Source organism: Lissotriton helveticus, chromosome 11, assembly GCF_964261635.1.
Source record: "Lissotriton helveticus chromosome 11, aLisHel1.1, whole genome shotgun sequence".
Classification (NCBI taxonomy): domain Eukaryota; kingdom Metazoa; phylum Chordata; class Amphibia; order Caudata; family Salamandridae; genus Lissotriton; species Lissotriton helveticus.
The window spans coordinates 554983345-554999529 of NC_136072.1; the positions used below are offsets into that span (position 1 = coordinate 554983345).

Here is a 16185-nt window from a genome sequence, read left to right on the forward strand (position 1 = left end):
CAAGACATATATATTTTAAATCTATCATTTATTTCATATTTCATCTTGTTGCTGCTTTTTTTCTGTGTTTTTCTACAGTGGCTGGACCTGCATCTGAAAGAGAATGTCCCACCTTCTCTGCTGCTGCTTTCTCGTGCCTTGTACTTGACAGATGTAAAGCCAAAGCCTATTCAGATACCTCCTATCGAGGTGAGTTGAAAAACCCAGAAATTGCGACATTTGTAACACTTTAGCCCAATAGCATAATTGAATTGTTGTGCGCATAGCAAGGCCAACACCACCAATCTGGCTGGGTCTACATATCATCTTTACACAACCCTAAAAAGAAGTGTCCTGGTGCATCATACATACTGTTAGACTAGGTGCCTTTAACAGCACACTGTACGTACAGTGACTTTGTTGTTCACTTCTTGTTTATGCCCTATCAAAAAGTGAAGGATAGCCTAATTAACTTAAGGCCTTAACAGGAACTTAAACATGCACCATGAGTTTGCTGGGCTGTCCCACATATGTTCCTGTAGTGCTTTATTCTGCTCTTCCTACTATACACGACAGATGTCTTAAGCTGGAAGACTTGCTTGTTTCTTAAACATAATGCAGGGTACCTTTTCAGTTAGGGGACTTCTAGAGGCCATCTTTGGGGTGACGGTTTCCTCTTTTCTTGCTCAAAAACCATAAATGCATATTGGGTTTAATGTTTATATATACTGTAGTTCACATACTTTCGTTTTGCTTTTATGTTTGATACAGGCATGTGAATGTTGAGTAGAGTTTAGAAAGTAATTTACAGCCTTCTTTTTGCAATACGAATCATTCGAGTATGGAGGTAAACCAGAAGGTTGCTCCTTTCAAGGAATATGAAAGTGGTGGAAAACACTATTAAGTATATAGCTAGGTTAACAAATTATTCTGTTTGTCACGAATCTTGAGACTATCATAGATTCAGCAAAATTAACACTCCTCAGTCCGGTCTGATCCTACTCATCCTCATATCCCTAGAAGTATAAAATTTCGGAATCATTGTTTGATCATAGCCATCTCTTTGTGAATGCATATATATATATATATTTTTAACTTTATTTTTCCTTTTATACGCATATAAACAGTACAGTAGCTGTGTTTGCATCATCGTGTCACTCGTTAGTAGGAGAGAACATCTTGGAGAGAGAAAATACATTCCAAGCAATATTGATCGAGATAATTGAGGTATATGTCAGTGGGGTACATTCAACAATCTCAATGCGCCATACATATGAAAACAGGATATCTAACATTGATCACATAGCATCTGCACAAACCCTTGAATATTGCTCATCTGAGCGCACCAACGTTTCATCCAGTCAGGGGTGCCTATATACCACACCCCGGATCTAGTCTTCCCCCGCCTCGACCCGCTCTTCGCTTTCCCCTTCATCTGCTGCCTTGCGACTAAGATATGCATGATATGGTTCCTAAATATTCCATGGTCTGCTGTGTATCGGCATTAGGGCATTGTAATTGTCCGACTGTGTATTGGAACAAGACTGATCAGTGCACCACTCCGATAATTTGGGCAATGGGCGCTTCATCCATCGCATAGCAATTCTTCTCTTTGCCATTAATATGCCAAGCGCTACCAATCTTCGGGATGTCCTAGGCATGTCTTTGTCATATCTCAAGAGAGCTACTAATGGTGTCTCAGGCAATGGTGTCTCCGACATGTCTTGTAATGCCTCGAATACTGCAGCCCAGAACATACGGATCCCAGGCCAGATGAGTGAAAATTTGCCCCCCTGGGCCCATATCTCATGCAGCTATCATCCTCAAGCAACCCATATTTGTGTGACCGGAGTGTAGTACACTCAGTGAAGGTATTTGAAGTATATTAAGCGATGTTGCCCATTTTGTGGGATAATCTTCAAGACTGAACAACAGTGTGTTCACTGCTCCTCGGGTTATGTCAACACCCAGTTCGTCTAGCTACTCCCGGCATGACTTAGTCTGAGCCGAGTTGCTCTTCGTCCTTGCAAATGTATATAATATTAAGATCCCATGATGTGGGGATCGAGCCTGCATTAAGTATGTCCATAAAGCTAACTCATGTGGCTCTAACATCTCGTCTCTCAGCAGCGTGCGCGCTGCGACAGTTTCACTTGGTGATAATGGTATTTGGTGAGCAGTGATGTCTCATGTGCTTGTGTTTGCATCTGTTCCCAGGTGTTGACCACCCCATCTGTGAACAGGTCCCCCATGGATCTTATGTTTAGCGTATTGTGAATGCATATTTTAACCACAGTGTTGTCCATAGATATACTATCACTAGAGGGAATGGGAGAGCAGACAAACCCTATACATAAAGTCATGCATGTTCCATCAGGCTGAGGCAAGAAAAGTTATTTTATTTGTGTGCCTGTAAACCTACTGTTCAGTTTAAAGTGTTTTCCTATACCCTTTATCTTTGACTAATCATGTTCGCAAAGTGATTTGTTTCATGGTCGTCTGAAGCTTGCCTTCACCGGGTACAGGGTTTTTGTTATAGACAGAACCATGTAGACCACTTAGTTGGTCGAATTATATTATGATATTTAACCTTTATCCTTTAGGGACAAGAATAAATGCTTGTATAATCCACCAAATTGGCCGTAGTTGTAACTGTTTTTCTTATCCTCTGCATCCCCAACCTGCATAGACAACCTCGTTGGATGTCCTTCTGACAAAACAATCTACCCAAGTGCTTCCTGGCTGATTCACCAAGAGTTGTAACCCACACTGCTACCTTCGTGGTAATTGGCATAAAGTAGTTATGATTAAGAATGTCACCTTAGAGTGGGTGTGGGCCTTTGTTTTAAACTGAACAGTCTGTTCAGTCTGGAGAACAACAACGACGACAACTCCTCCACCCTGATCGATAACCTCGCCAACCTCGGACTAAAACAGATCGACACAACACCGACCCACATCGCTGTTCACACGCTTGATGCCATCTTCTCCTCAAGCTCCCACATCGCCTTCAGCCACGCTTCCGAACTCACCTGCACAGACCACCACTGCATCCACTTCTCCTAACGAAAACCCCTCACACACCACCGCACCCTACAGATCCCCCGCCACTGCTGGGGCAAAGTCACTGAAGAACAATTACAGACAAGCCTCAGGCTCAACCCACCGACCAACCCCACCAACCCCGGACGCTGGATGAACGACTGCGCCAACACCTTAGCCCCGCTGAAAATGCCAGCCAACAGAGACACCAGCAAAAGAGGCAGCTGGTTCACCCCGGAACTCCTCGCCTCAAAGCGCACCTGCCGGAAATTGGAGAACATATGGCACAGCAACAAGATGTCGGACAGCCGCGCTGCCCACAAAGACGCCATCCGCAACCACCACCACCTCATCAGGAACGCCAAAAGGACCTCCTTCTCAGACCGCCTAGACAATAACGCACACAACAGCAAGGAGCTCTTCAACATGGTGAAGGAACTCTCCAACTCCAGCTCCAGCGCCAACGACATCCCGCCATTGCAAACCCTGTGCGACTCCCTCACCACCTTAATTCATCGCAAGATCACCGACATCCATGACAGCTTCAACCCCCGGACAACCCCTACAGACCTCGACACGCCGGACCCACCGCACTCCACCAACCACGACTCCCTGACAACCTGGGCCAACGTGAGCATCGAGGACACAATCAAGACCATGGGCACAATCCACTCCGGAACCCCCTTCCGACCCTCTCCCACACCACATCTTCAACAAAGCCGGCAGGTCCATCGCACCCAACCTGCGAAACATCATCAACCTCTCCTTTGAGACCGCTACCTTCCCTGAGAACTGGAAGCACACAGAGATCAACGCTCTACTGAAGAAACCGAAGGCGGATCCGAGCGATCACAAGAACTTCCAGCCCATCTCCCTGCTTCCGTTTCCAGCAAAGGTAATCGAGAAGATAGTTAACATCCAGCTCTCCCGTCACCTCGAAGACAACAGCATCCTGGACCCCTCCCAATCAGGATTCCGCAGCAACCACAAAACCGAGACCGCCCTCATCGCCGCCACAGACGACATCAGGATCCTACTAGACCACAGCAAGACGGCGGCCCTCATCCTCCTGGATCTCACCGACGCCTTCGTCACTGTCTGCCACCGCACACTATGCACGTGCCTCCACGACGCAGGGATCCGTGACAAGGCCCTGGGCTGGACCACCTCCTTCCTCAGCGGCAGAACTCAGAAATTCCGCCTGCCCCCGTTCCGATCCGAAGCCTCCGAGATCATCTGCGGCGTCCCACAAGGATCCTCCCTCAGCCCGACGCTGTTCAACGTCTACATGGCACCACTAGCACGCATCGTCTGACAGCACGACCTCAACATAATCTCCTACGCCAGTGGTTCCCAAACTTTTTAGACCAGCGGCTCCCTAGACTCATTGGCCGTTGGCCGTGGCTCCCCATTACGTTACTTTTTTTGGGTGGGTGGGGGTGTAAGTCCGGCCTCAAGAGAATTCAATTTTTCTCCCTGAAAATTATTGAGATGAAGCGGATATATTTGTGGATGTCATCCTATGAGTCGTAGTGTCTGAAAGAGAGGGTAGGTTAGATAGATTGATAGATGGATTTGTGCTCGGTATGGGAATTACAAAGATTTTGTTTGATCATTTACATGTGTTTTATGTTGGATTCGTGGAGTCTGACATTTGTATTTGTACATTTGAAAAGTCCTTCAAACAGCCGAAGATAGCTGATGTGGTGCTATCCACAACTCTGTCTGGAGGGACAATCAAATGTCACAGGAATAGTGGGACGGCAAGGGGGGACTCCAGAGTGTGATTTATCTGGGTAGATGAGCACTGGGTGACGTAGCAAGTAGTAGTTGGAAGGTAAAAGGTGGCTGCACACATACATACCTTGACTCAGCTTTCTGGCCCATCTGTAAGTGGTCTCATATAAGTCCTCATTATGTTCTATTTGTAAGTCGGGGAATATGGTCTCCTCAGTTAAGGTACTGCAGTACGCTCTATTGGTTATGAGGCATATTTGAATACTGGCTGCTCTGTTTGGCTAGAGTTGTGCCATCACTACGTGCTGATCAGAAGGGTAGTTAATGCATTATGTTTGAAGGAGGCACAGCAATATTCTATTCCTTACCTTTAGCATAACTGGTACTCATGCAAAGCACTATATAAAATAAAAAAGAAAACTGCAAAAAAAGAAAAAGGTTTCTTGTACTTACTGTGCGCCAGACAGGTGAGCTGCCTTTGAGTAAAATATGGCAACTCTCTGCTTGGCCCCACTTCAAATGCATTTATACTCTGCCTTCCCCTGAACTCAACCACGTGTGCACACTTCAAAGAGCTCGCACTTCCTTATTTCTGTTATTGAAGGAAGCAAAGCTTCAGTGCCCTATGTTGCCCTTTTATTTTACAAACATTTGTTACCAGGTTTTAAAAATGACCTCGTTAAACGAATGACTCATGCCATTTGACATCCACTGATGCCTGAAGGGCAAGTGGCAAGGGTGAAGGTCTTCCTTTCACCTGGCGCCGTGAGATGAGGGACCGCCTGTGCTTTGCCACCACTGCTGGGGTATCTGCTGCACTGCAGTGTGTCTCCGCAAGTGTAAGAGCAGATTCTATGTGTGTGGCCTCGTCGATGAGCAGACGACTCAGCGATTTTCCCAGTCAGGAATTCAGATTATATTTGCCGTCTCCAGGCTCCCAGTCCTTTCCTGTGGTCTTGTTGAGTTTTGAGTTGCTGTCGTCTCAGAACTGTTGCTGGGCCATTTCTTTTCAGTCATGCACGCGCCTCTATAACCCCTTCGAACTTCAAAGCACTGAATTCCAATTAGTGCTCGCGGCGCCCCAGGCTAGTTTTGATGGCGCACCAGGGCGCCGCGGCGCACAGTTTGGGAACCACTGTCCTACGCCGACGAAACGCCAGCTGATCCTCTCCTTCACCAAGAACCCTCTCCCCGCCATATCCAATCTCCACCAGGGAATGAAGGCCGTCGCCGACTGGATGAAGGAAAGCCGTCTTACGCTGAACTCAGACAAGACAGAGATCCTCATCCTCGGGCCCAACCCCTCAGCGTGGGATGACTCATGGTGGCCCGCATCACTGGGCACACCCCCGGCCCCTACCAACCACGCACGCAACCTGGGAGTCATCCTCGACTCAAAACTCACCATGACCGAACAAGTCAATGCAGTCTCCTCCACGTGCTTCAACAACCTCCGCAAGATCTACTGATGGATCCTGACAAACATGAGGAAAACAGTCACCCAGGCCCTAGTCAGCAGCAGACTCGACTACGGAAACGCCCTCTACGCCGGAGCCTCGTCCAAGCTCATCAACAGACAGCAACGAATACAGAACACATCTGCACGCCTTATCCTCGACATCTCGCGCCGCGACATCACCCCCCACCTGAGGAACCTGCACTGGCTCCCCGTCGACAGAAGAATCTCCTTCAAGCTCCTGGTCCACGCGCACAAGGCACTCCACAAAACTGGCCCAGCCTATCTCAACAGCCGACTCTCATTCTACGTACCCAACAGGAAACTCCGCTCCGCTGACCACGCCCTGGCACTGGTCCCACGCATCCGCAGAACCACATCCGGAGGCAGGTCCTTCTCCCAACACACCGCCAAGACCTGGAACACCCTCCCCCTCAACCTATGACAAACCGAATACCTGCTGACCTTCAGAAGATAACTCAAGACCTGGCTCTTCGACCAGTAGCAGCAGCCCACCCCCTCCCCTCTCCCCCCCTCCCTCAGCGCCTTGAAACCCTCAGGGGTAAGTAGTGATTTGATTGATTGATTGATTGATTGATTGATTGTTCACAGACAAACAATTAGCATACTTTTCCTTGCTTTAGCCGGATGCTGTCTTGCATAACTTTAGACCACTGCACCTTTTGTGTTCTTTTGGCAAACTCAGATAATCTTCCCTCTACTCCTCTAGAATGAAAGATTTTTAAGGAAAATAATTCAGGAATGTGGCATTAAGAGAGGATAATTGTACGGTCACTTTTAGGGACATGTCAGGCTCTTTTAGCCCAAAATGGGGAATTCTTAGAATTTCTTGCCTGGTAAGACAAATTAATAGGGACACAAGAACAATTGACTGAGGTAGGCTTCTATTCAACTTATATCATAAACATAAGTTTATGATATTCAACTTAGTCAACATGGAGGATTAGGCAAATATGCAGCATATGGTACAATAATGAGGCCGATGGCCAGGTTTTTTGGTCACAGATCAAAACTGAATAGAAAAACAAAGTCCAGGACACACGTTACTAGGTAAATGCACTGTTTGCCAAAGTCTCTTGTATTCAAAATGTTAGCATATAAGATCCACGCAAGATGTTTATGGTCTCTTCAAATTGTTTTAATCTTTATGAACACAACCAGCCAACACGTGTTTCGTCACAATGGGAAGTATCCCGTGACTTCTTCAGGGCTGTACTTAAAGCGTAGGAGTCAGGTGCGGCCACTTCGCCGGTGATAATTCCAACCCGGCTGAAGGGACGAGGATGGGACCAATGAAGTCCTCGTATTAATGAAAATGTGGAAATAGAAGCTCCGGAATGCCAGTACAAAAGGCGAAGTAAAAGGGACTCAAGTAACCGGTCCACATTCAATGTTGGAACCACTGGTATAACGGTGATCCCCCAACTTGAGCGCCTGTGAATCGTTGAGACGGCGGGTCCGCCGTTTGGAAAGAACCTAAAGCGGGTGGGCTTCAGGTAGGGTTACAGGTACTGGGCGTGAACCAGTGCCTGTTCCCTACCCGAAGTGCACAATGAGCCTTTTTTCCCCCCTTCCACACAACAATATTTTATTCAGAGAAGGTCTCTAGATGTCTACCTTTCAAGCTGGTAAGTGATTACAAACGACTTTTGAGTGCTCCCAGATGTATCCCTGAACATAAACCATCAATTGAAGGGTCTTTAATTTTAATTGAAATCCTGTCCGGGTGTGTTCACAAAATGCCTATGGCATACCACATCACATGTCAATCTTTTGTGGAAAACTGGCTCATCAAATCTGCAACAGTTTAGACAGGTGCTCATCAAAAAGGCTGGTCTTTTGCATCATCTTGAGTTCCGTCAATCACTGGAAATTATTACCGGTGTCCATACACCCAAGTGACCTTTCTTGGTGCTGTTCTGGGATAAATACTGTTTTTACTGAAAGGGGCTCAGTCAATCTTATTACACAGTCATGCATTGCTGATAAAGGATAGTAAAGTCTCCCGTAGTGCTTTTGCTCTTATTTGAGTATATATACATGAGAACCTTCAAGGAATGTCAAGATGAGTAATGGCAATAGAGTTCTCTACTCTCCAGATTCATGCCATTGTTCCTTTTTCAGCAACAGCATCTGTAACCTGATGGATATGCGGAAAACACATTGTGTATTTCGGTTCCCTTTGAAGAGTATCCTGCAGTGATATAAGTGATTGTGGAGATTTTTGTTTTATAAATTCTTTTTATTAAACAAGTGCTCAGTATTACAAGCTTGACGACATATTCCAAACATCGAGGTATGAACGTTTTCCACAAAACAACAGCCATAGGTACAGTACATTGTGCCATAGGGGCCAACCTTTTTCCTGCTACTCCACCTGCACATTCGGTTTTGGGAACATACTGTCTTGATATCTCAGGGGATTCACCTTATTCTAGCATATTCTATCCCCCTGACTCTTCTCTGCAGTTGCGCTTTGTGCCTTTGGTTCCAGATTTTTTCCCATTTCTTTGGGCATCCCCTGTCCTGATAGATTGCCTGTTCAGTTGTACGGCACCAACCCACTTCCGCCACCCAGTCCAGAACCTCTGGCGCTCTCCCTGCCCCCAGGCACGGGCTATGTTCCTTTTTGCAATCCCGGATGCCAATCGCAGCCACAAGATTGTGGAGAGGTTTATGTAGGAATGGGGAGAACAATTGGATTCGTGTTAGTAGAAGTTCTGTGACTATAGGATGATGAATGCCTCACATGAAAATGCTTATGAGATTGGCCTCTAGTGCTTCCAAGCTTTCAACTTGAAATAAGTGGAAGACTGAAGCTGTTACAGAACACAATAGTGCAATACCTTAGGGTTGAATGGAGGTCTAGTAGCTTTCCTTAGCTCTTGAGAGAAAACCTGCTTCTGAGGGTGGTGATTCTTCCAAGGATTCACTACAGGCAGTATTGTGGGGAAAAGCAGAACTGGACAATAAATTCAGTGACATTGTCGGGCATTCCAAAAGTAGAGTTTTTGTTCTTATCGCCATGGAAAACTGAAATAGTTGTAATGTTTTGGTAGCCAGATCCTGGTGCTCTGGCTGATGACTTTTAATGAACTGGTTGGGTACTATACTTTACTGTCGGACAATTACTTTGACATTTAAAGTCATGCAAAAGCCCAGGAACCTTCCCTGACTCTGGTGGTGGCTGCCGCAACTCATCCATTTTATTGCCTGAACCTTACTTGAGATTCACTAACTTCACATGTTTGACTCCTCTGAATAATGCAGGATAGGGTTTACCACATCACTGAACGTAGCCCCTTAGGTTCTCCAGTACAAAGATTAATCTCTATGGGCAGAGCGCATAGAGGTTCTTAAGAATGTCATTTAGTAGGTTAGAAGTTTCTATCGAGAACCAACTCTAATAAAGGGCCTAATAGGCCATAAAACATAATTTATTGTGGAGAGGGTGGATAAGCATGATTTTTCTATGTACTTAAAAACCAAGCCTGCTTTCAAGGATTTTACTACCTACCTAAATTGGGACCCTTACTTGCTTATTTTCTGTCCTGTAAATGTAATGTAAATATACCTTGTGGGCCATCATCAGAAAGCCCTGACCAGTGTATTTTGACTTATTTGAATGGAAACCATCTGGACCGTTTCATGTCAGGAGAACAGTGTGTCTCTGTATTTGTCGAATCTTTCTAGGCAGGTCTAAAGCTCTCTTCATTGCGAGAAAAGTTTCCTCCACTAAAAACATTTGATTCGGTTTGGAAGTGAGCGTTGTCGTCTTATCAGCTGATGGATTCTCGCTTTTAGCAAATGAACAGTTGTAATTGAAATATTGCCTTGGGAGATAATTGTTTTCGTCACCATCACTTCAGCTTTTTATGGCGGTGAGAATCAAGTTTATTTCAGCTGACGCACCTTTACAAATGGGTTTCATGTGCCCACACTATGCTTTTGCCTAATGTTATTTCAGATTTACATGTGAACCTGGAAAATTTATTTTCTGATTTTTCTCCCACCCACCCAGCTTGGTGGATGTCATGCACACATTGTGTCAATTACTGCACAGCCTAAAGATCTGAGGGTTACCAGGGTCTCTTTATATCATACAGGGCAGGTATTCAGTGCAAGCTGTGTATAAACAGTCAGGCATTGCATGGTGTGTGCTGTAAATAAGAATCTGTTATCAAAAGTTGATATTTTCCTACAGTCATTGTGTAAGATATAAGGCTGAAATGACATTGTATTTAGGAAAGAGCTCCTGGGCATACATATATGGGGCTGATACTCCGGAGACCTTTAACCTGTATTCTACGCATTATTATGAAGTGGAGCAGCGTTTGCTCTTTTTAAGTGGTCTATAAATTCCTGAAGCTCCTGCTCTCAATATGAATTTCACTTATTGCAACTCTATTTAAAAGTTTAGGAGTCGGAAGTAGAGGTCATGATCTAAACACCACTGACCTATAGTCAAAGATGAAATTTTTTGAAAGATGGTAATGAAGCCCTGGCCTTATATGTAAAGAACTTTAGAGAATAGTGCCTGGCTAGAATGGCACAAATAATTTGGAGATACACCATTCCATTGTGCTAAAATAGAATAGTGGATACATTTGAGCATCCATTGCAGTGCCGTTCTCAGAGTATACGCAGTGTCACTCTCACGTGCATCTTGTCTCAAGAGCCAGTCCATAGATTTATTCCCCAGAAGCCACTTTTGAGCTCATAAATCCATCCCAGAATTACTGTAGCGATATCTCAAAGAGCAGTTCTTTAAAACTGCACCCTGCCCCATCGCAGTCTGTGCAGTGTGAATCTTACTCGTAGCTACTTGTAATCTATGACATTTTCAGTCAGTTCTCTCTTGTTTAAGCGAAAAGCATTTGACAAACTTGGATCTTTAAAACAACAGATGGAGCCAAAAAAGTAAACTACAACTTTTTATTGCAAAGCGCTCTCGGCTGAAAAATTACCACTCTACTAAATTCAGCCAGAGTGACACCCTGCGCCTCTGCCCAAGATGTGGCCATAATTCACTTGAGCTCATTATGGATAGCAAAGAGTAAAAGAAACTGTATCAAGAAGTACAATAGGGCAGTCTTTCATCGACTCATGGAGACTGTGTAAGACTTTCTACCCTGACGTGATGCCCATAAGGTGATGGAAAAAATTATCTGAGTGCATGAATACTTCTGATAACTCCAGATACATCAGAACAACCCTGAGCACAGCACGGCCAACCAGACTGACTGTGAGGCTTTCCTGGGTGCCTGACCCCATATGTTAATGAATTGTAGAGTGTAGGGAAGATGTAGAATATTCCACACTTTCAGTTCACCTTGAATTAATGGTAGCAGATGTGGAAAGTAGAAAACGTGTGCATGAAGCCTTAGGACATTGCGTTAACTGACTAGTGTATCTCCTCTCTAAGCCTGTATATTTTGAAACCAGACAGCGGAGTATTGGCTCAGGGGGTAAAAACATCTATGCAAGGCATCCTGACTCTGTAACACGGAATCCTAGGACAAAAGGGCATCCCCTGAGAAGCTTGATTATGCAACTAAGTCTGAACATCTGGGAATCGTTTATTCCCCTGATGTGAGGGGGAAACAAATTCAAGTTGTTGTTCTGGAAGGTGAGTTCAAAGCCTGTAACCATGCCCCCACCCTACTGGTTTATAAATGTAATCGTTATAGTATTGTTGGACTGAACCAACAGCTAATTGTTCCTGATCTTGTGCTTCCTGGTGTATTCATGTATGGTTTAGGGTTTTTATATAGTGTTAATTCCTACATAAGTGGAGTCCATGAACTGGACATTTAACCAACTAAGAGACCAGATTCTCAGAAACAGGCATTCAAAAAGGTTGTGTTTATTCATGCTGCATGGCAATAAAAGCAAGAGAATGAAGAAGATCGTAATAGAGGAGGAAGTCTTCAGTAAAAGGGAATTCGATCTTTATTTGTTGAAGAAGGAGTGGGATAAAATTAACAACTAAGGTGGAAACTAAATAAAACTGTTTTTGATAGGACAGATCCTCAGGGAGTAAGCTTCAATATAAAGACACAGAGCCAGAAAACACAGAGAAGTCTAGCCAAAATATGTCTTTACTCCTGAGTTTTTTTGTCACCAATGGATGTCTTGAAAGTGGAATGGAGGCATGAAGACTTTTTATGTTTTAGGGCTTTGATAGTGAAGCAAGCAATCTGAAACTTAATTTTTACCTTCAGAATTAACTGCCGCAGATCTCTCAATATTGTAGTAATATGGCCATATTCTTTGGAACCAGACTAGCCTCTGGCTTCTATATGTAGCAGAGTTTTCAGTGGTGCACATGGTTTTGGGTTCCTCCAACCTTTCCACAATTTATTTAGGATTTTATAGTATCTTGAATAATGACTGGAATCGTTTCGGATTGCCAGGTCATGGAGTCTTTTTGAGCAGCGTCTGCTTCTCTGGCTAATTTCAGTGTGTTTCAAGGTGTGCTTCCGTGGAGAGATTTGAGTCAATACCGAAACCAAGTGATTTAAATTCTACAGCAAAACTGGGAGACAAACTGCCAATGTTTAGTTCAATAAACCAAATGTTATTGAAGCTTCGGTGATGTTCACTGGAAAGGAGGATGGATTCAGTTTTCTGGGTTTAGCTTAATGGCATTCGTTTTGAATATTTATTTGGCCTTGTTTGAGAGTGAAGATATCTGCATATGTGTTATTTGTCAGGTATATTTGTGTTTCAGCAGCCTCTTGGTGGATGGACACACCTTAGTTCTGTATCACAGAGGCTCCACGTACAAGTTGAATAATGTTGTGGCCAAATAAAGCCCTGTGGTACTACACACATGACAGCGTTATTTCCCGGGCTTACACATGTTTTTGGTAGCTGAAGTATGCTGTAAATCAACTCAGAACATTTCCATAGAATCGCATGTGAGTATCAAAGATAGTGATGAGCTATTGATATGTCAACTGCGAAGAAGACTGAGATGAATATGAAGGCAGCCTTCTCCATTATCCAACAGGTAGTGAATGTAATCCATTATTTTAGTTATGGCCGTTTCCTTGCTCTCAGCTTATATATAATTCACATTGATATTGATATGTTGTTAGTTTACATTTTTTATGAACATTGAAGGTTAGATGGCACGCTTTTTTGTGACTTTTCCCAACCAAGGGACCTGTAGGGAGTGTAGGGTCAATTTGCTTTTTAATTACTGTGTGATTCGACCAGTTTTGGGAGTCAAGGATCCTGTTGGGGGGATATAAACATCCTTCTCAAGTTTTGGATAACTAGAAATTGATTTTGGTTCGGGTGATGAGGTTTTTCATAGTAGAAAGTGGGGTTTCATATAGAATGAGTTCTGACTTTTGGTCTTGTAATATTTATTTGTTCTTGTACTGGGGATATTTTGGCACAGTTGTTGATGCATTTCTGTTTAAATTTGATGGTACTTGTTGGGTTTGTGGTTAGGTGCTACTATTTACAAATTGCAAGAATTATTTTGGTCATATTTATATTTTGATTGACTTTTTTGTATCTTGGTGTTCTGAGCAGCTTGTTTGTTCTCCATCTTCCTCAAATAGTTCTGAGTGCCTTTCATTTGTAATTAGGTTAATCTGTGAACCATGATATAGATTTTTTCTGTGCATGTTCCCTTACTTTAAATTGAACTATTTTGCCAACAGTTTCTCAGATGTATTTGTTGCATTGCTTTTCTGTTGAATTTATTACTAGATTCATTTAATAAGAAGAAATTGAATGAGACCAAAGAAATAGGGCTCCGTGTCAGATTATATAGTAAACAAACATTTGCAATGCAATAGATCTTGCATTTACGAGAGTTTGAGCTATTGGCATTGTAAATGACAATGCTTTTATGTATGTGTTGTTTTTAAAACAGATAAATAAAAGCCATTGCCATTTACAACGCCACTAGTTTAAACTCTTGCAAATGCAAGACCTATTGCATCTCAAATGCGTATGGTGCCCGTGCTATAAAAATCAAAAGCGTTAGGAGAAAGCGTGTTCTGCCTGCAAGATATGGCAAGATAAGCTATTTGAGAAAATAATGCTCGGAGGCTGAAATTAAAGCCTACCGAGTAACAGGGGGTGTCACCATGGGAGGTTACAAAATTAGTCAAGGCGGTACTACGGAGGGACTACTAAGCCCATACACCAATGTTAAGCCACAGTTTACAGTGGACAAAGATACAAGCGAATGAAAAATTGGAGAGTGGGCAGAGCTTCGAGGCTCTACCTGACAACAGCATGCCTTGCAGAGCAGCGTATGCGCTGCCCAGGCTTGACCTAAAAAGTATCCCCATTGGAGTCCAACATCACCACAGAATCGCCTTCACTGAAATTTCAGATAACACAGTCTCAAACTTCACCACAACTCAAACAGACAACCCCAACAATCGAATATAGTGCTACAAGGTTACTGACGATATCAAATACTTAATATAAAAATATTATTACAGAAATAAATACACATATAATATGATCTGGTCCTTCATGTGCATATTGTACATTCCATAAGAAAGATATAAGATTAAAAAAATATTTAAATGTTTCACCAAAGTTAAAAGTACATGGCAACAAAACAAAGCACAACTAGAGAAGAGAGAACACACAAGACAATACACTCTGTCATTAATTCATCTGCTAATTTGTACAAATAATCAATACAACCACATGATCGTTACAAGGCTCTCATCTAGTGTGTCAGCATGTTCCACAAATGTAGTCTCATATATTTGTTGACGTGTTTCGGCGGTATCTAACCAATTCAGACCACCTTCCATCAAATGGCATTAAAAAAAAAATGTCCTTCAAAGTTCATGACATCCATGCAGTAATTAACTGCTCTGGGCCACTGGGGTCCCTCCTGCAGATAAGCCAACTGGTATGCAGTCTTTGAAAAATTATTAACTCCATTACTGGGCCCCTGCTGACATTCTCTCAACCCTTAGTAATCTTAAATCATGATGACCATTGCCCCACCTACCGGTGATTCTCAAATCGCTAGCTCCCACACTCACACAAGTTTTTTTTAAATGTCTTTATTGCCTTGTATTCAATAATCACACCTTCTTAGCTTGTAGATAAACATTCAGATTTTGCATACAGTATGACATGTCTGTAGTATGCAATCAACTTAACTTAGTGAACATGTGGGAAGATCCTAGTATGCTGGTCAGATCTCAGCCACCAGGATGAAGGGAATATACTGGGAACATTTTCTCCAGAAGATATAGCATGAAACGAGGTCGGAAGGGTTGATGGGCAAATTTCTGAACCATATGACTTTCCCACAATTCAAACCATTCCTTGATAGAATTACCCCAGCTTAGGCCAAGTCCAGTTTCGGATTGGCACGTTGCCACTTAGGTCTTTTATCTCAAAGTGGGCTGCAGATGATGCAGGACTGGAGATGTCCATTCTGCCCTAACTCACCAGAAACTGAGGTACACTTTTTATTGCTATGCCCAAAGTACACACTCCTGAGATCAAGGTGGATTCTCCTGCTTTGTCGCAATTTAAGTATCAAACACTGTGTGGTAGCTTTACGCCTATTGAAAACTGATATATCCAAATGAATTCTGTTTGTTATTTAAAGACACTTAAAGTGGGCATGATCCCTTCGAGCAGTATCATTGAAGACTCGGGCTTAAACAGTTGATCATACACTTTCCTTTGGGGTCATGGTAATTCACTTGATCAGGTGCCCCTTGAATATGAATTTCTCTTGTCTGGACAGACAGGTGTTAAAGTTGGCTATGGCAAGATTAGATATTTTATGTCATCTGAAAAGGAAAAGTTAAACTTCACTTGGGCAAAGTGTATAATTAAAATTGTAAAATGTTTGTGGAAGTGTAGTTTGGTTTGCCCATTCTTACTGAAAACAATAATAATTAGATCATAGCGTCTGGCCCAGGCAAATAAGGAAATGAGAG

The 16185-nt window shown here is 43.3% G+C and overlaps 1 protein-coding gene across 2 annotated transcripts in view; it reads left to right on the plus strand.

The window, feature by feature from the left end:
• The window catches only part of LETM2 (leucine zipper and EF-hand containing transmembrane protein 2), a 300248-nt gene that overhangs the window by 213297 nt on the left and 70766 nt on the right, over positions 1-16185 (plus strand). For both annotated transcript variants that reach the window (XM_078666310.1, XM_078666311.1), the window contains one exon: positions 79-189. In XM_078666310.1, coding sequence (XP_078522436.1) covers positions 79-189 — 111 coding nt within the window. The remainder of the gene's footprint in view (positions 1-78; positions 190-16185) is intronic.